The sequence below is a fragment of the Pituophis catenifer genome, unplaced genomic scaffold (assembly GCF_029215685.1).
Source record: "Pituophis catenifer annectens isolate HBS135680 unplaced genomic scaffold, rPitCat1.0.hap2 SCAF_8, whole genome shotgun sequence".
Classification (NCBI taxonomy): Eukaryota; Metazoa; Chordata; class Lepidosauria; order Squamata; family Colubridae; genus Pituophis; species Pituophis catenifer.
Genome location: NW_027256888.1, coordinates 24,894,092 through 24,919,081, shown reverse-complemented (window position 1 = coordinate 24,919,081; position 24,990 = coordinate 24,894,092). Strand labels below are relative to the sequence as shown.

The window sequence follows — 24,990 nt, the reverse complement described above, 5'->3', positions numbered from 1 at the left end:
ATAACGGAATAACAGAGTTGAGGGAACCTTGGGGGTCTTCTGGTCCAATGCCCTGCTCAAGCAGGAGACACTATACCATTCCATACAAATGACTGTCCAATCTCTTCTTTACACTTTTTAACTCTAAACTCTGAAGGTTAGCCATTCCACTGGTTAATTATTCTCACTGTCAGATCTAGGAGTTCTTAGTTCCCTTTTGGTCCCTCCTGCAGCTAACTTAAATGCAAGTGAAATATAGATATAGTTTGTAATCCACAGATGTATTAAAATATGACAGATGAATAAAATCTGAAAAGAAAAATAAAACCTCAAATGAAAAGAAAAAATAGTATCTCAACTGAGAATAAGAAAAATAGTTTGTAATAATACTAAAGAGGTTATTTCGTTTAAAAATGTTGTCTTTATAGTTCGTAATCCACAGGAAAAAGTAAAAAGAAGAAGAAAGCTCTATATTTTACAGTCCACCAAATAAAGTAGAGTGCTAATTGCAGATGAATAAAATCTGCAGTATCTTATTGCCATTTAGGGCACAGTTTTACAATCCTTGTAAATTAGTTTACAATTCTCATAAATTTGCAGTCTAGTTTTGTGGTTAGTGTAAACAGCCTTCTTTGTAACAGCCAGGGAATCAACAAAATTTCTCAGGATCATTCAATATACAGTATATTACAGAAGTGAGTACACCCCCTCACATTTTGTAAATATTTAAATATCTTTTCTTTTTTTTTTATTTTAAAAACAAACTTTATTAAATTTAAAAAGATAAAAGATTATACAAAACGTTCTCCACTCTATAAAACAAAAAGTACAATTCTAAATTACATATCTATTCAAACTAACAAACAGGATTATCTATATTTGAACATGTAAATACATATATACATTCACCTTGGTTTCTTAATGATGGTGTAAATTTCTTACCCTTAATTTCTTACTGCATTTGACTTTAGTTTTTTTTTCCAGCAGCTTGCTGGCTGCTGAAAAAAAAAAAAAAAGAAAGTCTAGAAACTAGTGGATTGGGATTTCACTGAACTAGGGCTGCATAAAAATCTTGGTTTACATAGGAAGAACCTGGCTAAAGAGAAATACATACATACATACATACATACATACATACATACATACATACATACATACATCTTTAACTTTCTTCTAAATGTTATCTATTTTTATTTCGGTTATCAATCCACCTATACCATTTATCCCACACTGCATAGTATTCTGAATCTTCTTTTTCTTTTAATTCTAAAGTTAATTTGTTCATTTCGCCATATTCAAATATTTTTTGAATAATTAATCCCTCTGGTGGTACATTATTTCCTTTCCAATATTGCGCATAAGCAATTCTTGCTGCTGTAAGTATATGTAAATTCAAGGATCTCATTTTTTTGTCCTATTTGGTTTTTAGTACACCCAGGAGAAATGTTTCTGGAATTAATTTGATTTTACTGTTAATTAATTCTTGTAACCAAGTGTTGTGACCCACCAGCGGCCTTCGTGGATCGTGGCTGATCCCAATGACGAGGCTGGTGTGGTGTCGCGCCAGCAGCCGGCACTGAACCTAGTGTTTTTCTTTACGTTATAAGCTATCGTTATCCCCCTTATATAGGCTTTCATAGTATCCCATAAATTGTTAAAGAGGTATGCTGTTTTTTATTTTCTTTAAAAAATAATCTCAATTATTTCATTATCCTTTCTACATACTCCTTTTCTTTTAATATTCGTGGATTTAATATCCATCTTCTAGTTCTTTTCTTTGGGGCCTTTCCATGTTACCTCAAGGGGGTTATGATTTGCCCACAAGTTTGGGGGATCTCAATTTTTCCTATTTTTGTCCTAGTTCTTTATTCATCCATAACATGTCTATTCTGGACCAAGACTCATGGGGGTTAGAATAAAAAGTATATTTATTTTCTTTAGGATTAAAAGTTCTCCATATATCTATTAAATTCAGTTCCTCTGCCATATTAAAAAATGTTTTGGGTAGTGGTATTTCTTTTCTTCCTGTCTTTACTGCTGGTGTAATCTTTTTTAATATCTATTATCCTATTATAATCACCCACGATACAAATATTTCTGTCATCCCTGGCAGGATTTCTATGCAGTGGTGGGATTCAATTTTTTTAATAACCGGTTCTGTGGGCGTGGCTTAGTTGGGGGCATGGCTAGCTGGTCATGTGACCGGGTGGGCATGGCTATGTGCATAGAGACTACTCAGAGGGCTGAAAAACGTCATTTCTGACTGGTCCTCGCACTTATGACCATTCTTAACAACAGTGTCAGTCATTTCACCACTACTTCTCTCCACCACGGTGACAAGATAGGGCGCAAAACGTAAAATGTGAGGACAGGCGTAAGTTCAAGGACTGGTTGAAAGTGCGAGGACCGGTCAAAAATAACTTTTTCAGTCTTCTGACTAGTCCATATGCACATAGGGACTATTCAGAGGGCTGAAAAAAGTCATTTCTGACTGGTCCTCACATTTTTGACCGGTCCTCGCACTTATGACCTTCCTCACATTTATGCCCATTGCGGCATTCTTAACAACTGTGCCTGTCATTTCACCACTACTTGTCTTCACCATAGTGACAAGTTAGGGCGCAAAACGTAAAATGTGAGGACAGTCGTAAGTTCAAGGACTGGTCAAAAGCGCGTGCACCAGTCAAAAATAACTTTTTCAGCCCTCTGAGTAGTCCATATGCACAAAAGGACTACCCAGAGGGCTGAAAAAAGTGATTTCTGACAGGTCTTCGCACTTTTGACCGGTCCTCACCCTTATGAATGGTCATCATTTATGCCCATTGTAGCATTCTTAACAACCGTGTCACTCATTTCACAACTGCTTCTCTTCACCATGGTGACAAGATAGGGCGAAAAACGTAAAATGTGAGGACAGTCGTAAGTTCGAGGAGTGGTCAAAAGTGCGAGGACCAGTCAAAAATAACTTTTTCAGCCCTCTGAGTAATCCATATGCACAAAAGAATACAGCAATAGAGAGGGATGAAGGAAGGAGAAGAGAGATGGAAGAAAGAAGGAGAGAGAGGGAAGGAAGAGAAGGGAGGAAGGAAGGGAAGGGAAATTAGAGTAGGAGTGAGGGTAAGAGAGGGAGGAAGAGAGGAGGAGAAGGAGAAAGGAAGAGGAAGTAGGGAGGAGAAGAATCGGGGGGGAAGAGAAAGTAAAAGGAAAGAAAAGAGAGGGGGGGTAGGTTTGAGGAGAAAGATTGCTGTACAGTAAAAAAGATGAAATGGAAGAAAGGCAACCCCAAACAAATATAAAGATATTAAGATAAAGAATGAATTGTTAAACTTTAAAGAATAAAAGAGAACAAATATGAATAAATAGCAATAATTAGAAACACACATACAAACATACAATTTATTTTCTTTGAACAGAGTATTTGGCCGGTTCACAAATTTAAACAGTGTTTAGTCATTTCAATTAAATTTACAATTTCTATATTTCCTTTTTGCCATATGTATTCCTTATCTATTTTTTTAAAAAACCAATATTACCCTTCATCCTCATCTCTAATCTTAATCAAATTCAATTTTTCGCTTCTATTCTATATTATACCTCTTCCCATTGTCATCTATTTTTATATCCATTGTCACATTGGTTAATTATGTAATATTACAGTTGTTTAATATAAATTCAACATTTTAATATAAATCAATTAGTTATATAACTATCTTTTTGTATATTAATCAATATGAACATGAATATTCCAATTATTTCCATGCAATCTAATTTCTAACAAATCAATTAATTGTATTTACCAATAATAATAAACCAAATAATTTCCCCCATATATTCTCCAAACCACAACTTAACCATTTCTGCTTTCAACACAATATACAATTAATAGTATCTCAATTATTACAATTCCCTAGTTAAATAGAGCTTTTTTTCTTTTGTGTTTTAAAATCTTGAACTCTTTTTCCCTAAATTTCCCATTGTTTGCACCTATCTTTTTTGGTGAGGAAATCTGCCTGCCTAATTTTCCAACATTGCAACAAACAGCAAAGCCAACAGCCTGCTTTACTTTCAGTTTTGTTTTTCAGCATAGCTAGGGGGAAAAAAATCTGCTCAAGCACTCTTTGCAAGCAAGCAGCAGAGCCCTGAGCAAAACAGCTGAGAGCAAATCAGCTGAGAGTCGGGAGGCCGATCTAATCAACGGGCTAATTAGCCTATGCTGAAGCTCCGCGGGCCAATAAAACTACAAAAAAACACCGAAACGTTTGTTAAATTGCTGGCTGGCCTGCCCCTCACCCACCACAATTTATTGGCAATAAATAGTGGTGCGGAGGGGCAGGGTAAGGGGCGGGGCAAGCCAGCAATTTAACAAACGGTTCGGCCGAACCGCCTAGAACTAGCAGAATCCCACCACTGTATCTATGGAGATGTCACTTGGCCAATGGGGTGGGAGTTCGTCTGAACCCTTTTTGCTAAACACATCCTGCTAGTTCCGATAATCTGGTGGAATTCAGGGATCAGCCTTTTTTCTCTCTTGCATTGTGGCTCCCACCTCCTGCCTTGGCTCTGGGGTTCTTAAGCCCCTTTCTGACTTTCCTTTTGCTTTTGCTCATTGGATTTTTAGCAACCTCCTCCTCCAATTCACACAGGGATTCCATTTCTGTATCCATGCTAGTCCCAATACTAGATGTCTCTCCATGCCTTGGCTGATGGTCTTGATACAGTCTCTGACTTTGTGATCTGCCAGGGGGTCTTCAAAGCATTTGCGGAGCACTGCCACGAATCAGTTGAATTTCCTCAGCTCAGGATGAAATTGAATTTTCTCACCTCAGTATCATCATTATGGAGGGTGACCATCCACCACAGCCTCTTCTAGGGCCATGGTGGCACATCTTACCTTGCAGCTTTTGTAACTATTTTGGGACAATATTCCTGCATGTAGGTTCAAGCCTGGGTTAAAAAGAACTCCAGCTCCTGGAGATCTCCATCAAATTTCACGTCCAGGATATGGTGCCCACTGATTTGCCCCCCTCCTAGGGTTGGGGTGGTAGAAGGTTTCACTGCTGCTGATCCATCTCTGGTGCTGCCCACTGCAGTCACCCTGTCAGTTGCTGTGGCTGGAAGCGGCTGGTCTTAGAGTTGTGTGTTTTGGGCGAGGGCTTTGTATGCTTTGAGGTTCTTGAACACACGCACCCCCCGCATAAACTTTATGGCTTGCTCCATCATCCAATCAGCCTGGCCATGCTCTCCACTTATCCAGCTCCTCCAGCTCCATTTACTGTTCCTGTTAGCGACTTCCATGGCTTCCACAAGTGAAGGTCTCTGGATCTCTGTCCCTATCGGAGCCTGAATCCACAGAGGAGGATGAGCCAGAGCTGACAGAGGCCAAGGGGCAGCCTTGTTGGCTTTGGAGGAATGCAGGGAGGAGCAGGACGAGGCAGCCCCGAGCCCCTCAGGCTTGAGATGGCTTGCCATCAGGGAGGAACAGGGCAGGATGACTGAGAGAGGACAGGCAGTGGAAATTAGGAGCAATGGAGCTCAGGCAATGAGCAAGGACTGCCCCCTCCTGATCTCCGAGCACAGAGAGTGGAAAGAAGGTGGGAACAGCACAGGCTGACTCAAAAACTCAGGAGAGCACCCCAATACTGCAAATAGTAGAAATGAGGAAAACTGTCATGGAGAATAAAATGGTTTGCAATTGATAATTAAGAACATCACAGAATTTCTTTAGCGTAGTTACATTTTTGTACCATCAGTTGTTGATATAAAAGCAGAGACCCCCTCCCTTTTTTTTACTGGGTGTAAAATATAATTTATAATTTACTGCAATTCTGTCTGCCCTTGGTATCTGAAACCCTGGGATATGCAGGCTGCTATAATCAATTGATTCATTTAGCTAGGTTATTTATTTATTTAGTACAGTATATGGCAAATACATGGACTTATAGTAGTTCAAATGTTAATGTCCAGTCCACCCAGCCATTCAAGGACAGGGTGATCTATGTTGAAAAAATCAGACATTGGGCCAATGTAAGCTCTTGATGGACATTTGGACACAATGTGATGGATATTTTGTCAAGGAGCACCACAGTCACACTGAGGGGTAGAGACAAGACCCCACTTAAACAATGAGTCCTAGTAGACACCAGGGGTGGGTTTCACTTACCTTTGCTACCTGTTCACTTGCGTGCGCACCACTTCTGCACATATGCAGAAGGTTCTGTGCATGCGCAGATCGTATTTGATGATGTCCATGTGGGTGGGTGGAGCTGCTGCTGCTACTGGTTTTCCCAAACTGGAGCGAACTGATAGCAACCCACCACTGGTAGACACCATGTGGGGTACGGATCCTGTTCAGAGTTGACCAATGCCATTTTGTTTATCCGTTGCCATGTATTTAGAGAGCCAGGAGTTCTACAAAGATGTCTGACTGCCAACTGTCATTAACTGCCAATTCTTCAATGTAGTCTGCCTGCCAGTTGTTGCTAGTCATTTGGTTCACAATTCCGTGCTATCCAGGGTGCACTATGAGGAGGCAAACTAGCATCACACCCCATTTAGCCAGGTTTCAGTGAAGCACAGAGCTGCTGAGTTGTAAAAATCAGAGTTGCATCTGTTTAAAAGAAGTATTTCATCCATTTTATTAGCAAATGAATGTAAATTAGTCAGGAAGAGTGAAGGAAGAGGAGTTTTTATTCCACTTTTTAGTTTATTTAAAATCCCCCCTCTCTTACCCCTTTTCTGCCTCCATCATCTCCTCCTTTTGATTTTGTTATTCCATTGTTCAGAGACAGCTGCTTCTTCCTGGATGAGAATCTCTTCGGTATTTGTAAAAATGAGGGGGGGGGAGTGTAGACTATGCCATGCCACACCATGCCACGATACTCTGCTCTATTCTACTCAATTCCTACTCCTACTATTCTATTCTTTGCCATGTTGCCCACAGAAGCACTGTGTGTGTGAATATGAACATAGATACATATACACAAACTAAAATACTTAGTTACAGTTTTCTTTAAGTATATAAGCCTTTTTGTTTTTCAGATTACTCCATGTGGTGATTCTTCCATCCCAGATTTCTTTCAACTGGACCAATTGCAGCAAGAATTTAATTTTGTTTCTGATGAGGAATTTAATATGTCCAAAAGATTTTGGCTTCTTGAGCTCAGAAAAAATGAGGTAGCTGAATTTCAAAATTTTAAATTTGTTCCTTTATTGGAAAGAGAGATCAGTGAAAAAAATTTGCAGGTAAGAAATCGTTCTAAAAATTGTAATTAGAATTTATTGACAATAAAACTTCCCATCTCAGTTTCAGTTTCTTTGAGATCACTGCAGCTTTAATTTAGCAACTTTAGAAAATCTGCGAAGAAAACTTATGATATTATTTTAATTTATGGCAAGGTAGTTTATGTGAGGACGTAGGTGGAGAGAAATTCTCCATGTCATAATTCTGAAATGTTTACTGAAACAAAGCCATATGTTTTGATCACAAACCTTCCAAGCTTGGAATGAGCAAATTTTTGAATAAAACTCTTCCAGGGCTAGACAGAACAGGGCCTTCTAGCGGACTGTTCTAAATAGTGTTGTGTTTTACTAAATGGTTTTATGCATACTTTTAAAAAAATGAAAGGGGAGATTAGGATATAAAAATAAAATATTAAATCTTTAACTTACCAAACCATTCAAATCTTCCCATTGAATAGAAGATGTTAAGACTCTAGAAAGAGTGCAGAGAAGAGCAACAAATATAATTAGGGTACTGGAAAGTAAAGTGTATGATAAACTGGTTGGAGGAACTGGGTATGTGAAGTCTAACAAAGAGAAGCACTAGGATTCATATGATAATAGTGTTTCAGTACTTGAGGGGCTGTCACAGAGAAGAAAGACTTATTTTCCAAAGCACCCAAGATAGGATAAGAATTAAAAAGTGAAAGATCATGAAAGAGAGATATAACAGCTTGCCTCCAGAAGTTGGTGGTGCTCCATCACTGGAGGTTTTCAAGAAGACTTTGGACAATCATTTGTCCGAAATGGTATAGGACAGTGTTGGCGAACCTTTTCAGCACTGAGTGATGAAAAGGGGAGCTCGCGCTTGCATGCCAGAAACTGGAAGAACAGATGATATTCTGGTTTCCGGCACATGCATGCATGTTGGCCACCTGGTGTTCTAGTTTCTGGCACACATGTGCGCCCAAAGACCAGCTATCTGGTGCACATGCGCCGGCTCTGCCTGGCCTTTCAGGGATTCTCACACCTCCCTGCCCACCTGCCCTGCCTACCCCCCGGTCTCCGTCAGGGTGACAGGACATCCCCACAGACGACCAGATTCCACAGCCCTGGGCAGGGAAAGAGTTGGGTGGAGAATGCCGCCTCCCTCTACTGGAAAGCCAGAGCCCCTTCCCGGCCTGAGAGGTAAGGGGCGTTTGTGTTCCCGGGGCTTGGGTTAGGGGGCCAGTAGGCAGAAGAGCTTTGCCCCAACTCTGGCCGGGATGAAGTGCCCCCCCCCCAAGCTGGCCACCGAGAACAAGACGGCGCAACTCCCCCTTTCCCGGCCGCTTCCCAGTTGGCACACTTCTTACCCCTCGGCGGTGTCTCCATGCGTGAGGAGCTGCGCTCTCTTCCGGTCCTCCTGACACAGCTCGCTTACCTGACGGCGGCTCCTTGTTTTCCTCCTGGCTGCTCCAGCATCCCGGCCAGAAATGGCAACGTGAGAATCACCACCACCCCTTTGCCCCTCACAATGGCAGAAGTGGGCGGGGCGGCAGGGCACCCAGCTAGCAAACACTGCCTCACTGCCCTGTGCGCCCGAGCCAGCCAAGCGCTCTGGACTGCAGATACATATCAGTGCCGCAGGCTGGAGGGCTGGGACCGCACAAGAAGCCTACTCAGGCGGGGAGGGCAGGAAACCTGGCCCGCCTATCCTGGCTCGCAGCTCTGCTCCCCTTGCTCTTCCGGGTTCCAGCATACTGGCCACCTGGTCTTCATGCATGTGGGAGTGCCGGAAGAGCAGCCGCTTGGTCCACATGCACATTGGCTGGCTGGTCTTCGCACATGCATGCGTGCCAGAAACCGGAAGACCAGGTGCATGCTGGAAACCAGAAGATCATTTTCCCGGCATGCGCATGTGGCTGCTCTTTTGGTTTCTGGCACTCCAGTGCACGTGAAGACCAGCTGGTCAACGCCAGAACCCAGAAGAGCAACGGGTGACGGCTCGCATGCCCGGAGAGATGGCTCTGTGTGCCACTTCCGGCACCCGTGCCATAGGTTCGCCATCATGGGTATAGGGTCTCCAGCTCAAGCAGGGATTGGAGTAGAAGACCTCTAAGGTGCCATACAACTGTTATTTATGTTCTATGTTCATATGTTCTATGTTTATGGTTAAATGTATTGGATGGTCCCAGTTAATAATGGTTATAGCTGAACCTGCGATATGAATTCAGGCATTATCTCCAATATTGGAGCCAAGTTGTTAATTCTCATTTTCAATCATTTTAAACCCAGAACTCAAGATGTTATGAGGTTTTCTCCTTTTAAAGTACTGTAGAATGTTTAAAAACTTTATTTTACTTGGCAGGGGAGGGAGGGTGATGATGAGCTTGCTGCTTTTGGTTTTTCTTCTGATCTGACTTGCTTCTGATGGCTTTTTGATTCATGCTGGCAGTAGAAAGCTGAAGGAGAAGAAAAAACAACACAATATGTGTTTTTGAAAGATAGAGGTCTAAAGGGCTTTCATTGATATAAGTCATGGTGGTGGCTCTTTTTCAGGACTATGAGAAAAGATTGCAGAAGAAGAATGTCATTGATTCAAAGGACTATTCGGATGCACACAGAGCAATTGTTGCAAAGTACATGGAAAAGGTAAGGTTTTTTTAATGTACTTAATAAATACATATGCAAAATATACTTGGAAATATTTTGGAAAAATTCTAAGCTTAATCATAACCCTAAATAATCGGAAGTACCATAACTGATGGCAAGATGGATGGTATATACATTTAATTAATAAATAAAAATACTTGGAAATATTTTGTGTATATCTCTGCAAAAGATGTAATACATCTTTATGCGTTGTAAGACAACAGGGTGTGTTTTGAACTAAATCATTTAACTAAATAGTAAAAATATATTTAATGTTAATAATAAATAGAAATTTATAATAGAAATAAACAATACAAATATTTCCTAAAATTTATCTTTGCCACCTCATTGCTTATGCCACCATATTCTGATTTCTTAGGAAAGCAGGGAAGTTAAAGCCAAATTATAAAAACATTTTTGCATCTCAAGCATGTTATGTTTTGTTTTGTTTTAATGCAAGCTATATGGGCTAAGAACAGCCATGCGGATTTTCTCTTAAAGGACAAAATGACTAAGTCCATTAAGAAATGACAACTGTTGCAAGTTGGATAGGTCTCTGCAACTTAATGCAAATTAATAGAATTTTTTCCTTAAAAACTATAGACCAGATTCATTCCCAATTTCAGTATCTTAGTCAGTTTGCAAATTGGCCTACTCTGTCCTTTTCAATTGCTTTTGTATGTCACTCTACCCAAATCTTACTTGCTTATGATTATTTTCTGTTTTTAAGAAAGAATTAATCTAAAACGAAAGAATGAGGTAGGATTGAATGAGTTTTATCCTATGGACCTTTTGCTTGATAGTTTTAGCCCAAAATGGGTCTTTAAGAAAAAGAACAGCTGTATTTGTTAATGTGAGCAGCACAGCAATTAATTTCAGATTTTCATCTTTTTTTTCAGGTTAGGGAGTCAGTAATTAATCGTTTCCTGATTGCAAAGCACCATTTTGTTCTTTCTGACTTGGTCAATGAAGATGAAATCCCTACTATTGGGTAAGGAAGAGAATATAAGGCTAGCTCAAAGTTGTAATGTGTTTCATGTTTTTGTCTAACTTTGAAGGGTTTTAATTTAAATATTTTTTGAAAGTGCAATTGAGGCACTGAAAACCTTGCTTAATTTGTTTTAAAATGTAGCCATGTCCCTTTCTAGGCAAACTTGTTTCTAGTTTTGTGTCAATAACATTTAATGGAATAACATTTAATCTATCTTTGGCTGGCATTTTCAATTACATTTTCTGAAAACATGAAGGTAATTGGAGGTTGATGATAACAATGTGAAATAGATTGTGTGGAAACAATGTATTTCTACAACTATGCTGGACAAGGGCATCTGGAAGTAGCTATTACAATACTACCATATAAGTGACATGAGGTTGTGTATGATGTTACATGCAAAACCCATGATATCAGCTATCTATCGAAGTAAAAGAAGGGCTAGGCCAGGAACTGAAGGAAGGTGGGCAGTTAACAATATTAAGGGCAGAAATGGAAACTCAATGGAATATGAGACACATATCCAAGAGGGAGCTCTTATGGTGGAGTAACTGCCATTAAGAGATGTACCATTGTTTATTGTCAGTCCTGTAAGGTAGACCAGATCAAGAAACCAATGCCATGTAGGATAGGAATACTTTTATTGTAAAGTTATTGTATGAAACAAGAAGTTGTTTTTCAAGTTAGTTTTATGGGAATGGACTCAAGGCCCATTTGTCTGATGATTTTTGGCCTTGATTTCTTAGTCTGATCTATCTTGTAGGACTGGCAGAGCTTTAGTTAGATTTTTTGTCAGCATATTTCATTCCCTCAAAAACCTTATCTATTCTCCCATTCGGTTCCAACCCCTGCTTTTATTTCTTCTTTCTTTCCTTTCTAACCATTCAATCCATACCTATCTGAAAGTGAATTCCACTAAATATAGTGGGATTTTTGATCATATAGGACAATTCTGTATATTTTCTATTTCCATGCAGACATTTCCCAATTCAGTTTCATCTTTTGGTTCCCTCCTCAGTGAGGTTGATACCAAGATGGCAGGAATAGCTAACACCCTAGATCAGTGATAGCTAACCTTTTTGCTATTGTGTGCCAAAAGCAGGGGGAGCACGGGGGGATCACATGCGTGTGTGCCCACACCCATAATTCAATGCGCCATGCCCCCCCGCGCTTGCACGCATAAACTCCCTGTGATCCCCCACTTTTGGCCCAGGCTCCAGAGGCTTTCTTGAAGCCTGGGGAGGGCGAAAACGGCCTTCCCCACACCCCCGGAGGCCCTCCGGAGGTTGGAAATGGTCCATTTCCCGACTTCTGGTGGGCCCAGAAGGCCCAAAAATTAGCTGGCTGGCGCATGCATGCGCGCTGGATCTGAGCTAAGGCAATGCTTGCATGCCCACTGATATGACTCTGCATGGCACCTGTGGCACACGTGCCATAGGTTCACCATCACGGCCCTAGATTATAGGCTCAAGATGGATCTCGAGAGACTTGAACATTGGGCCTATCTACAAAATGAAATTCAATGTAAAGAAAAGTAAAGTCTTACACTTAGGCAAGAAAAACCAAAGTGCACATATAGAGTAGGTGAAACCAAGCTTAATAGCAGTAACTGTGAGAGGGATTTTGACGTCTTAGTGGACAACCAATTAAATATGAGCTAGCAGTGTGTGGCAGCAGCCAAAAAAGCCAATGCAATCCTAAATTGCATTAACAGAGGGATACAATCAAGATCAAGTGTGGTACTAATACCATTCTGTAAAGCCTTAGTAAAACCATAACTAGAATACTGCATCCAGTTTTGGTCATCTCACTATAAAAAAGATGTTGAGACACTAGCAAAAGTGCAGAGAAGAGCAACCAAGATAATTAGGGGACTAGAGGCTATAACATATGATGAACGGTTGCAAGTACTTGGTATGACTAGTCTAGTGAAGAGAAGGACCAGGGGAGACATGATAGCAGTGTTCCAGTATTTGAGGGGCTGCCACAGAGAGGAGGGGGGTCAAGCTATTTTCTAAGGCACCCGAAAGCCAGACAAGGAATAATGGATGGAAGCTGATCAAGGAGAGATTCAGCCTAGAAGTAAGGAGAAATTTTCTGACAGTGAGAACAATCAACCAATGGAACAACTTGCCTTCAGAAGTTGTGGGAGCTTCATCACCGGAAGCTTTCAAGAAGAGATTGGACTGCCATTTATCATAAATAGTATAGGGTCTCCTGCTTGGGCGGGGTGGTGGTGGGTTGGATTAGATGACCTACAAGATCCTTCCAACTCTGTTAATCTGTAAGGATCTGTAGGTGTTTGTGTGATGTAAATTAGTGTTGTTTGTTCATATACGCTGATTCATGGTCTGGTTTCAGTCTGTTTGAATGGCTAGTTGTTGTTTCTGATTATTACCAGCCATTCAAGCAGACTGAAACCAGACCATGACTCAGCAGCATACGAACAAACAACACTAATTTACATCACACAAATGATACTTAAAACCAAAGACCATGCCTCAATAACAACATCCAGCCAATCAAACAGTCCAAAGTCAGACCATGACTCAGCTGAACAAACATCCACACTAATTTGCATTAATAAAGATCAGTGCTCTGACAGGTGAGCACAATTCAAAGCACACTCATGATGTCTCCTTATTTGTTTGTTTGTTTGTTTGTTTGTTTGTTTGTTTATTGTTTATATTTATATACCGTCCTTCTCCCAAAGGACTCGGGGTGGTGAACAGCCAACAGATAAAACACAAGAAATACAAAATTTAAAAACAGTATTAAAATCCGATTAAATTAATTTGACCCACAATTAAAAGCAGCCCTGTATTAAAACCCATAATTAAACAGTTTAAAAATAAAAATTTTTTAAAAGAGTTAGGCCAGCCTGGCTTGTTGGAATAAAAATGTCTTTAGGGCAGGGCGAAAGGTGCGTAGATCCAGGATCCGCTGTATCTCCGGGGGCAGCTCATTCAAGAGGGTAGGTGCTCCCACAGAGAAGGCTCTCCCCCCGGGGGCCACCAGTCGGCATTGTTTGACCAATGGCACCCTGAGGAGCCCCTCTCTGTGGGAGCATACTGGTCGGTGGGAGGCTATCGGTGGCAGAAGGCGGTCTCGTAAATACCCGGGTCCTAAACCATGGAGTGCTCTAAAGGTGTAACCAATATCTTGGTTACTTGAATGGTGATTAAATGTTTGCAGCCAAATTGCCAAGCTGAGAGCTCAGACCATCAGACCAATTACCAACCCAAGCTACTTATATTCAAATATACAGTATTTCTTCTTAAAAATCTCCAGTGATGGAGCACCCACTCCAGTGATGGAGTACTCCAGTTATGGAGCACCCACAACTTCTGAAGGGAAACCATTCCACTAATTAATTATTCTCACTGTCAGGAAATTCCTTCTTAGTTCTTGGTTGGTTCTTTCCTTGATTAGTTTCCATCCATTCCTTCTTGTCCTGCCTTCAGGTGCTTTGGAGGTTGACCCCATCTTCTTTGTAGCAGCCCCTCAAATATTGGAACACTGCTATTATATCATCCCTTCTCCTTTTTTTCATTAGACTAGACATACTCAATTCCTGCAATGATTATCCATAATGTTTGTAAGACTATATAGCAATAGCAATAGTACTTAGACTTAAATACCACTTTACAGTGCTTTACCTCTCTAAGTGGTTTACAGTCAGTATATTGCCCCCAACAATCTGGGTCCTTATTTTACCCACCTCGGAAGGTTGGAAGGCTGAGTCAACCTTGAGCCTGGTGAGATTCGAACTGCTGGCAGTCAGCAGAAGTAGCCTGCAGTACTTGCTCTCTTAACCACTGCATTACCATGGCTCATGTATATGTAAAAATAAAATAGAATCCTCTGATAGCATCTGCTACTTCTGAAAAGTGCTTTGTTTAATTTGGTTATTCTGTTCTCCTGTAAACAAAGAACCCTTGAATATATGGATCAGGAGTGGACATTGCCTTGTATGATAGACATTGATTATCCAGACAACTTCTGGGTTTTGTACATTCCCAAGCATCCTTTGCTAGCAATTTCAGAACTGAAGGAATGAACACATCTAGGAGCTTCTCACTCTCAAGCAATTAATGTGTTTCCTAGCTTTTGTTCTAATTTCAACATGATGATTGACCCAGTAGAATTTACAGGAGTTTGGGAAAGCAATCAATATCTGGCATTCTAGTATTAGAACATATACTTCCTGATTTTACTTGCTAAGAGTAAAAGGCCATGGTGTTGAACTTTTCAATCTGAAAAATGTAACTGATAGTAAAATTTGACCTTATTTTTTGAGTTTTTGCAAGCTTTTCAGTCGATCTAGCTTATTTCATGAATGCATTTGTTGTTTGTTTTTATTTATGCATCCACTGAACTTTATTTCAATTTTGGTTTTTCTTTTTGTTCTGCTCTGCCTTCTGTTTAAGTTCTGCTGGCCCAGGGTATGTCAAGTTGCATTCTCACTTCTATGTAGATGGTTAGTTTTGAGATCTATATTCAAACCAGTGTGTTTTGTAGAATTATTATTATTATTTAGAAATTATAGCTATTAAACAATGTTAGCATGACAAATTATAGCAACAGAACTTTTATATATTAGCTCTGCTTTTTTAATAGCTTTTTGAGCATCAGCCTCTTTAAACTGGCCGAAGCAAAGCGACCCTTAAAACCAAGGCGAAAAGAGAGGAAGAAAGTAATAGCACAGAATCTCTCAGATGGTGATATAAAGCTCTTGGTTAATGTTGTTAGAGCGTTTGAGCTTCCTGTTAGAAAGTGTGCTGGAAGGTAAGCAGCTTTTAATCAAGCTCTTAGCAATGTTCTTCGGTGGACAGTATATTGGGCACTGCTTTAGTCTGTATGCTTGCTGATCACAATCTTAGACAGCAATACTGGAGTATTTATTCCCTCCTCCAATTTTTAATTATTAGTACTTTATTATTATATAGCCATGTATCTTGCCTTCCAAAGCTTTAACTGTGCTTGTTCCATTCCTCCAGGCATATAATTCAAAAGTCCCTGAAAAGGTCTTGAAAAACACCTCTCTCGTGATGTGATGGTGTGTAAGAAAACAAGAAGAGCTGCAGCCAAGGCAATGGGAAATCTCAGCCCAAAGAAGGCCTGTTAAAATCTCAGAAGGCACCCTTGCTATTTCCTGGAAAGTAAAGACAAGGGGAGGGGGCAGGGGGATGTGCTTCTAGATTTGGAAGATTCTGTTCTTATAATAGAGGTTATAATACCTTATAATAATTGTAATACCTTATATACTGTGTTTCCCCAAACACAAGTCCTACCCCGAAAATAAGCTCTAGTCCAATTTTCACACCTGCGCCAAATATAAGCCCTAGCCCCAAAGTAAGCCCTACTTAAAGCTACTTACGAGCCTACGCAGCCGCCTGTTTGGTTGCTGCCGATACAAGGTGAGGTCGGGTGATGGGGGTTGCTGCGGCCAAAAAGTGAGGGGGTGGAGGATGAAGCAAGGTGGGGGTTGCAGAGCTGCCCCACACACCCTGCACCAGTTTATCTGAGGGCCCCACAGCCAGGCCATCAAGTGCCAACAATTGCTTGGTCTCGTGGCAGCAGCTCCAGAACCCCCATGCAGGATTGCCAGCCTGCTTCTTCTCCTTGCCACTGCAACGAAGCAGGAAACTGAGCGATCCACCAGTGCTGCGACCACTAAGCAATGTGAGGTAGAGGGCAAAATGAGGCAGTGGTGGGGGTGGAGGATGAAGTGAGGCAGGGAGGCAGAGCTGTCCCATGCACTCCCAACTGGCTTACCAGAGAGTCCTGCTACCAGGTCATCAATGTGCCTCATGGAAGTGGCTCCAGCAACCCCATGCAGGATCCCATGTGGCCACTGGCCTGCTTCATCTCTTTTCTCATCGCTGCAACAAAGCAGGAGGCTAAGCGATGCACCGGTGCCGCAGCCATTTAATGAGTTGTTGGGGTGGTGGAGGATGAAGTGAGGAGGTGAAGGACACTAAACCCTACCCTACTCACCCCACCCCAGGGGAGCCACAATGCCATACCCTAATCCTGACACCCCTGATTTAATGGTACCATACATTTAACCCCTAGACAAGATGAGTGCAAAAAGAAAGCTATTCTGTCGAGTTCAAGAAAGGACTCGTGGAGAACTCTGAGGGCAAGAATCTTATGGTTTTCTGCAAAGAGTGGAAGTTGGATCTTTGTATGGTCCAAAAATGGCGAGCAGAATACAATAACCTCAGACAACAAGTGGACAAGGAAAATGCTAAAAAGCACATTGTGGATCATGTCAGCAACCATCATTTCCTGAACTGGAAGAGAACATCTGTGAATGTTCTTGCTGACAGGAGAGCAAATGCTTTGGTTGTGCACAGGGCTGATATTCAAACATTTTCCCTTGCAATGGCACCACAGTTAGAAATATCCCCAGAAGAATTCAGAGCATCACAACACTGGCTGGATGGCTTCCTTCAGCGATATGAATGGTCTCTAAGAAGATCGACAACACTATTCAAGCTGGAAGATACTGAACTTATTATACACGCACTTGCATTCAAGTCCTTTGTTGATGGCATCGACTTTTCTAAATATCAACTTCCAACATGAATGCCATAGATGAAATGGCAATGTTTACGGGCCAAGGATCTCAGATGACAATTGATCAGAGGAGTGCCTTGCCAATCTACATTCCCTTCATTGGTTACGAAAGTGCATGTGTTACCTGTATTTTGGCAATTTGTCTGGATGGAAAGAAAGTCCCACCTCTAATCATCACTAAGGGCAAGAAAGGCAAGATTGAATTTTTTCAGGCATTTCTTGAAACCAAAAAAGCCTGGTACACACAAGCTGTTATAAGGAAGTGGGTTGATTTAATGCTGCCACTTGTTATGCGAGGTCTGCTAGTCTAGGATTCAGCTAGCACTCACCGCACTAAAGACATGAAGAAGTTCCTTGCACAGAAAAGAATAGATCAAATAATGATTCCCACATGAATGACTGCCTATCTCTAGACTCTTGATACTGCAGTAAACAAGCCATTCAAGGACCATTTGCATGTGGAAATCAGTGGCTACATTGAAAATAGAATGGAGAGAAATCAGCATGGAAACTTTGTGAAGCCTAGTCTGCCGCAGGTTGTGACTTGAGTGAAGAATTCATGGGATAAAATCACTGAAACCTGTGTTGCCAATGCACTATGAGCAGGCTACATGGACAAGAAATGCTCATTTATGGAGACCTCTATTGCTAGACATGAGATATTGGGGCCAATGGTTTTACAGGAAATGGAGTCACAAGAAATTCAGGCCAGAATTCAATGTTTGGAGAGTTATGACGATATTCCAGAAGAAGATGACATAACTATATTTGAACAAATGTAGATTGTTGTACATCAGCATTGTGGTTGACCTAGGGTAGGATGGGTTAGGGTTAGAGTTTGGCATTGTGGTTGCCCCGGAGTGGGTTAGGGTTTGGCACTGTGGTTGCCCTGGGGTGGGTTAGGGTTTGGCACTGTGGTTGCCCTGGGGTGGGTTAGGGTTTGGCATTGTGGTTGCTCTGTGGTGAGTTAAAGTTAGGGTTTGGCATTGTGGTTGCCCTGGAGAGGGTTAGGGTTTGGCACTGTGGTTGCCCTGGGGTGGGTTAGGGTTTGGCATTGTGGTTGCTCTGTGGTGGGTTAAAGTTAGGGTTTGGCATTGTGGTTGGCCTGGGGTGGGTTAGGATTAGGATTTGGCATTGTGGTTGCCCTGGGGTGCAGTGGGTTACGGGTGGGGTTAGGTTTAGCATCCTCCAACACACACACACCCGCTGCCTTGCTTAGTAGCCGCAGCACCAATGCATCGCTTCGTCCTCCACTCCCCACTACCTTGCTTCGTCCTCCACCATCCCATCACCTTGCTTCATCCTCCACCCTCCAACCACCTTGTTTAGTGGCTGAGCACCAGTGCATTGCTCAGCCTTCTGTTTTGCTGTGGCGGCGACCAAGGAGAAGAAGCAGGCCGATCCTGCATGGGGATGTTGGAGTCGCTGCCGTGAGGCCAGGCAGTTGTCAAAGCACGTTGGCTGTGGGACCCTCAGGTAAGCCAGTGCGGAGTGCATGGGGCAGCCCTGCACCCCCTATCTTGCTTTGTCCTCCACCCCTACTGCCTCGCTTAGTGGCTGCTGCAACAGTACATCGCTTCATCCTCCACTCCACCTACTGCCTCACTTAGTGGCTGCTGCACCGGTGCATCGCTTTGTCTTCCACCCCCCACCCCCCACTGCCTCATTTTGTCCTCCACCCCAACCCCACCCTGCTTCGCCTCCTGCTCCGATGTGGCCGCAAAAAAAATAAGACCTACCCTGAAAATAAGCCCTGGTGCTTATTTTGGCGACCCAAAAAATATAAGGCCGTGTCTTATTTTCAGGGAAACAAGGTAGATAGCCCTCAACTTTACAAAAGTTCATTTAATTACCATTCAAAGTTACAATGGCATTGAAAAAAGTGACTTATCCTGGTTTTTGCATTTATGTCCATTGTGGGATCCCCATAGTCACATGATCAAAATTCAGATTCTTGGCACTGATTCATATTTATGATGATTGCCATGTCCTGGGGTCATGTGATCACCTTTTGTGACCTTCTGACAAGCAAAACCAATGGGGAAGCCAGATTCACTTAACAACTGTGTTACTAACTTAACAACTTCAGTGATTCACTTAATAACTGTGGCAAGACAGGTCATAACTCCAGCGCTCCATGGCTTAGGGCCAGGGTACCTACAAGACCGCCTGCTGCTACCGATAACCTCCCACTGGCCAATACGCTCTCACAGAGAGGGCCTCTTCAGGGTGCCGTCGGTCAAGCAATGTTGGCTGGCGGCCCCCAGGGGGAGAGCCTTCTCTGTGGAGGCACCCGCCCTGTGGAATGAGCTACCTCCTGGAATACGACTGATTCCGGATCTTCGGACCTTCCGTAAGGCCCTGAAGACTTATTTATTCCAGCAAGCCGGCCTAGCCTAAATGGTTTTTAATGGGATTTTTAAATTTTATAGACTTGGGGTTTTAAATTGGGAGGCCGATTGATTTAATCTCTTTTAATTATCTTAACTTTTGTATTGTATGTATTTTAATTTTGGCTGTTCACCGCCCTGAGTCCCTTTTGGGAGAAGGGCGGTATACAAATAAAATAAAATAAAATAAATAAATAAATAACTCATTTAACAAATATCTCACTTAGCAACAGAAATTTTGGACTTAATTGTGGTAGTAAGGTGAAGACTATCTGTAATAGAAGTAGTGTTAATACTCATGGTTTTGATTTCTCATCTAGACTACCTCAAAGGGGAGCTTGCATCCAGCTTGCAAGTCTGAAAGCACATCTCTCCCTTCTCCCACCCTTACTTCTACTTTCCAGGAAACTGGGAGGGATCCTTTCCAAGATATTGCCAGGCAACCATTCCTGTTGTATGCTGAGATATCTCTTGTGTAACCATTGCCTTGACTGTGGCTTTTCCTCCTGTATCCCAAGGTCATTTTCACAAACCATCATATGTGAACATCCCAGGATTTTCCAAAACCTATTCTATATAGAATCAAAAACCTTTAATCAGCTTTCTGATGATTATTAGATCATCAAATGCTATAGGTTATCATCAATATTTGATTTCACAGTTCAGATTAGGAGCATCTGAAACCCCCTTTTACAGACGAGAGAGAGAGAGAGAGAGAGAGAGAGAGCAAAATTGTGAAATAAGGGGAATGGTGGGGGGAGAACAGGAGCTAACATTTTCCAGTTATGGTTCCAGCCTGGTACAGTACCTTTCTCTTTTGTTCCATGACCTACTGAGATAAAATAAAACATCTCTGAAGAGTATTTAGTTTAATAGTTGGTTCTTGCCAACTTTATTTATTTCGCTTGAAATATTTAAATGGCATTATTAATACTATTTTATTGTCAATATTAATTTTATTTGTCATTATCACTGCTATTTCAATTTACCTTTGTAGTGTGATAACTTTAGTCAGTTGTTGGTTTTTTAATTTATTCACATTTACTACATTTTAACTGTTACAGAGATCAGCAGTACAGTATACAAGTAGCACAATAAGATCTGTGTATTCATTGCTGAGCAATGAACAAGTTTTGAGGATTTGGGTGGATGGAGTGTATGTGTGCAAATTGAAAAAATAGCAAAAACAAGAGGGAAGGGAAATAATTTATTTGTATTATTGCTGTGCAAATGTCATCATCACTTTTGCAAAATTTGTACTTACAATATTTTTGTTTTATTTTTAAAAAATCCTATTAGAAGTTTATTGACTTTTTCTACACCTTTTTGTAAAGCAAACTTCAGCAGCCATCTAAATCATCATGGGCTTTCAATGAGATGTTTGTTGCTTCTGCAACTCCACACAGCTCCAACCACAGTATGGACTGGACATTTAGCCAGGTACCTTACAATGCCATGAACCTGGAGGGGACAAATGGATAAATAGTTGAATAATAGCAATATCCTTATTCTTTTTATGTATAGGGATCACCATTCCACTATTCTTGAGGGGTTCATTCTGTGAAATTGATAAATATAGCTGCTAACACTTAAAAAAAAGATTTAATGCTTCTAGTGGCAGTATATTCTTCTTCTATGCTGTAGAAGAAGGAATATTCCTAACTGAATTATTATATTGTCTGCCCAAGTCCATAAATATATGGAAAAAATTTTCTTCGTAGCTTGTTAAATAATACCAGTTTACATATAGTGCTCCATATATTGCTCTGAAAGTAATACTTGGGTCTTCTTATGCCAAGTTAAAATGCAAGTGAAATGCTGTTTATTTTAACATCCACCTAGCACTAAAATCACAATAATGTCTTTGTTGGGTCAATCCTGCCACCAAAAAAGGAGAAAAAGACAATTTGCACTTCCTATATTCGATAAACCAACATACCCATTACAGACTGGGCTAAACTGAATGTATTTATTATATTCTTACACAGTTTTTAATCATGTGCTTTTCATGTAAATTCTCAATAGTGATATAGTCTTTTTGGTAAATTTTGAATTTGAAAGCTTTCAAGGATGTTTTCCAGGAGACTTCCCTTTATAAATGAAGATATTTCCACTTAGCCTATTCATCTTGTTATCCATAGTCTATGTTATTTGATTTTGGGGGAAAAGTTTTATAAACTTTGAGCACTAAATGTAAATATTTTTAAAAAATTTTTGGTATTCAGATAAATTTTATTAATGTTAAATGTTAGAAGCACGGAATGTTAGAAACAGTATTGAACAGGTAATCAAACAATAAAATATTATACTATTTTGAAACAGCCAAATTTACATTAAATAGAAAATTTTGATCCTGGAAATTTTTTCCAGAAAGTGTCCATATCTATGACTGTAAAATAAGATCCTGTCTTATATTTTTTTGAACCCTGAAATAAGCACTTGGCCTTATTGCCATGTGCTCAAAAGATGTCTTATTTTGGGGGAAACAGGGTATTTATATATTTATTTTAATGGATGTTTATAATATGCTTGGAGGTATCTACAGTTTCTAGTTTCAGTTGGAAAATGTAGTTTGACATATCCGAGCTTTGCATCTCATCTAACATATCAAAGCTGAGTTCTGTTTAATTGTAGGTTTCAGTTCGGCCTTTTGTAGAGGTTTCTTTCCAGAGAACAGTTTGTCAGACAACCACCGCAGAAGGGTCAAATCCAAACTGGAGTGAAGAGCTGGAACTTCCATTTAGGTGTGAATGGATCCCATAAAGCCTTCTTTCCATTGGAGAAGAACTACATTGGGTGGGACAAAAAGGCCAAGATCAAATTGTGCATTTGGACACAAACTGAGGATTATTTCTCTTCCTTCTCCTTCTCCTTCTCCTTCTCCTTCTCCTTCTCCTTCTCCTTCTCCTTCTCCTTCTCCTTCTCCTTCTCCTTCTCCTTCTCCTTCTCCTTCTCCTTCTCCTTCTCCTTCTCCTCCTCCTCCTCCTCCTCCTCCTCCTCCTCCTCCTCCTCCTCCTCCTCCTCCTCCTCCTCCTCCTCCTCCTCCTCCTCCTCCTTCTCCTCTTCTTTTTCCTTTAGGTTTCTGAAGGAGGGAGATTTTGAATTTAAGCCAAAGTTGGAAAGATTTCTTGCCCCTTTTACCTACCCCTGTTATTTAGCATTTCATTCTGTACCTCACAAAGTGGCAAATGAAAACCTTGTGTGAAAATCTCAATTGCTTTAAATGAATTCCGCTCAGTAGATGTCCATTAGTATAACAAAATGGCTTTGTACTTTTCTGAAAATAAAAACAGTTTTGATTTCTGTAGAAGACCACAAAGGAACTGAGTTTGAAAACATGGCTGAAGAGTGAGAAAAATTTCATCCTACTCCAGATCTTGATTCTACCACTGTATCACTTTCCCTCTCCAGCTTTGGGCATTTTTTATCATTCCCTTATTGAATTAGATAGCGTCTGTTCACAGCTGAATGAAAGATTGGGATTCTGATGGGGTGGGAGTCAAACCTTTGAACTCTAATACTCTACTAACCCTTCTAATGGAACAGGATAATAGGATATTGTATTGTGATGAAATCATTATAAAAATTGAGCTAGTCTTAGAGAATAGGGAAGAAGGGAAGAGAAAACAAGCCTTTGCCATGCTGATGTATTGCAAATTATATTTTGATCTGTACTGTATCTCTGTTTTAAAATATCATTGCAGAGCTCCTAACAGTGACTATAGCATCTCTAGTCTGCAGTCAGTGAAGGATGACATCTTCATTAACATCTTTGATGAAGTACTGCATGATATCTTAGAGGTGAGCAAATTATCTGAAAAATTCTCTTGACCCTGTCTGTTGAGAAAACAAAATGAAAAGAGCTGGAATATGAGATTACATTTACTCAGCTAAATGGAGTTCCAGGCACAGAATATTCAGATCTGAAAAGCAAAGTGCTCTCTCCAGAATTTGCTGACCAGCACAGATTAGACTAGATATTCTGAAGGTCAGTAGTTTGAACATTCAAGCACTTTCTGTGAGGGGAAATGAAGAGAAGGATTAAAATAAAACTTTTAGAGTTTCACTCTTTGCTGATAACTATGGATGCATCATTGGAAACATACTGGAACTATTTTCACCAGTGAACACAGGAATCCTTGCTCTGATTTTATGTATTGAATAGGATGGGACAGGACAGAATAGAATAGCTTTATTTGGCCAAGTGTGATTAGATACACAAGGAATTTGTCTCTGGTACAGAAGCTGTTATTTTATAAATAACTCATATTGGAAAACATATCTAATGCTCTTTCCTCCTCCTATTTCCACCATAACAATAACCTTGTGAGGTGGGTTGGGCTGAGAGAGGGTGGCTGGCCCAAGGTCTTCCAGCCAACTTTCTTGCCTAAGGAAGAACTGTAACTCATTGCCTTCTGGCACCTTCACTACTAGATCACCATGTAGTCAAGAGTGACTGGCATCATGATGTCTTCACTAAATATATAGTATACATTTGCCAAAGATAGAATATTAAAAAAGTGCTCAGAGTAATCAACAGAAGTGGTAAAGGAATGAAGGAAAATAACTGTCCTTCCTCTTGTTTTCTGCCTTGGGTCTTTACTAAAGACATTTGGGGCTTTCAGAATTTCTTAGGCATCTTCAAAGGACACCGTGGAACTGCTTGTTTCACATCTTTTGAAGAAATCCTGCACATTTTTGCATGAACAGGTTTTTATTCTATTGTCAAGGATTAATTTATACCAAAGGGTTAGTATTAGAAAAACCAGAATACTCAATCATTGCTCCCAGATGAAAAAGACCTAATGAGGTGGCTTTTATTTTGATTGGTTTACTGATTACTTCTTATATCAATCTCATATTTCACTGCCAAACAAATTTAAGAAAGAATAAAGTAAAATTTGGAAACCTCAGATGAAAAAAGGCTATCAATATTCTTTGTGTCACACCTACCCCAACTTGGGAAAGAAAGACCCTTGACTCCATTTGTGTGAAAGGTATACTTTTACTAAAAGCCAAGTGCTTACAGTACATCAAAGCCAGAACTAAGGGTTTATATGCAAAGGTTCCCTAGCTATCTTTCCTGTTTCTCCCCCATTATCTCCCTATTGTCCAGTTACATTCAAAGGAATTGTTTAGATAACCTTCCCTGGATCAGCGGGCTACATTGTGAGCCATTGCATTCCCCTCCCA

The 24,990-nt window shown here is 40.7% G+C and overlaps 1 protein-coding gene across 1 annotated transcript in view; it reads left to right on the top strand.

The window, feature by feature from the left end:
* CC2D2A (coiled-coil and C2 domain containing 2A) overlaps positions 1-24,990 on the top strand; it is a 270,839-nt gene that overhangs the window by 141,766 nt on the left and 104,083 nt on the right. Inside the window, exons 18-24 of the mRNA XM_070948913.1 lie at positions 7,018-7,221; positions 9,739-9,831; positions 10,731-10,822; positions 15,443-15,610; positions 21,132-21,237; positions 22,432-22,541; positions 23,502-23,598. Coding sequence (XP_070805014.1) covers positions 7,018-7,221; positions 9,739-9,831; positions 10,731-10,822; positions 15,443-15,610; positions 21,132-21,237; positions 22,432-22,541; positions 23,502-23,598 — 870 coding nt within the window. The remainder of the gene's footprint in view (positions 1-7,017; positions 7,222-9,738; positions 9,832-10,730; positions 10,823-15,442; positions 15,611-21,131; positions 21,238-22,431; positions 22,542-23,501; positions 23,599-24,990) is intronic.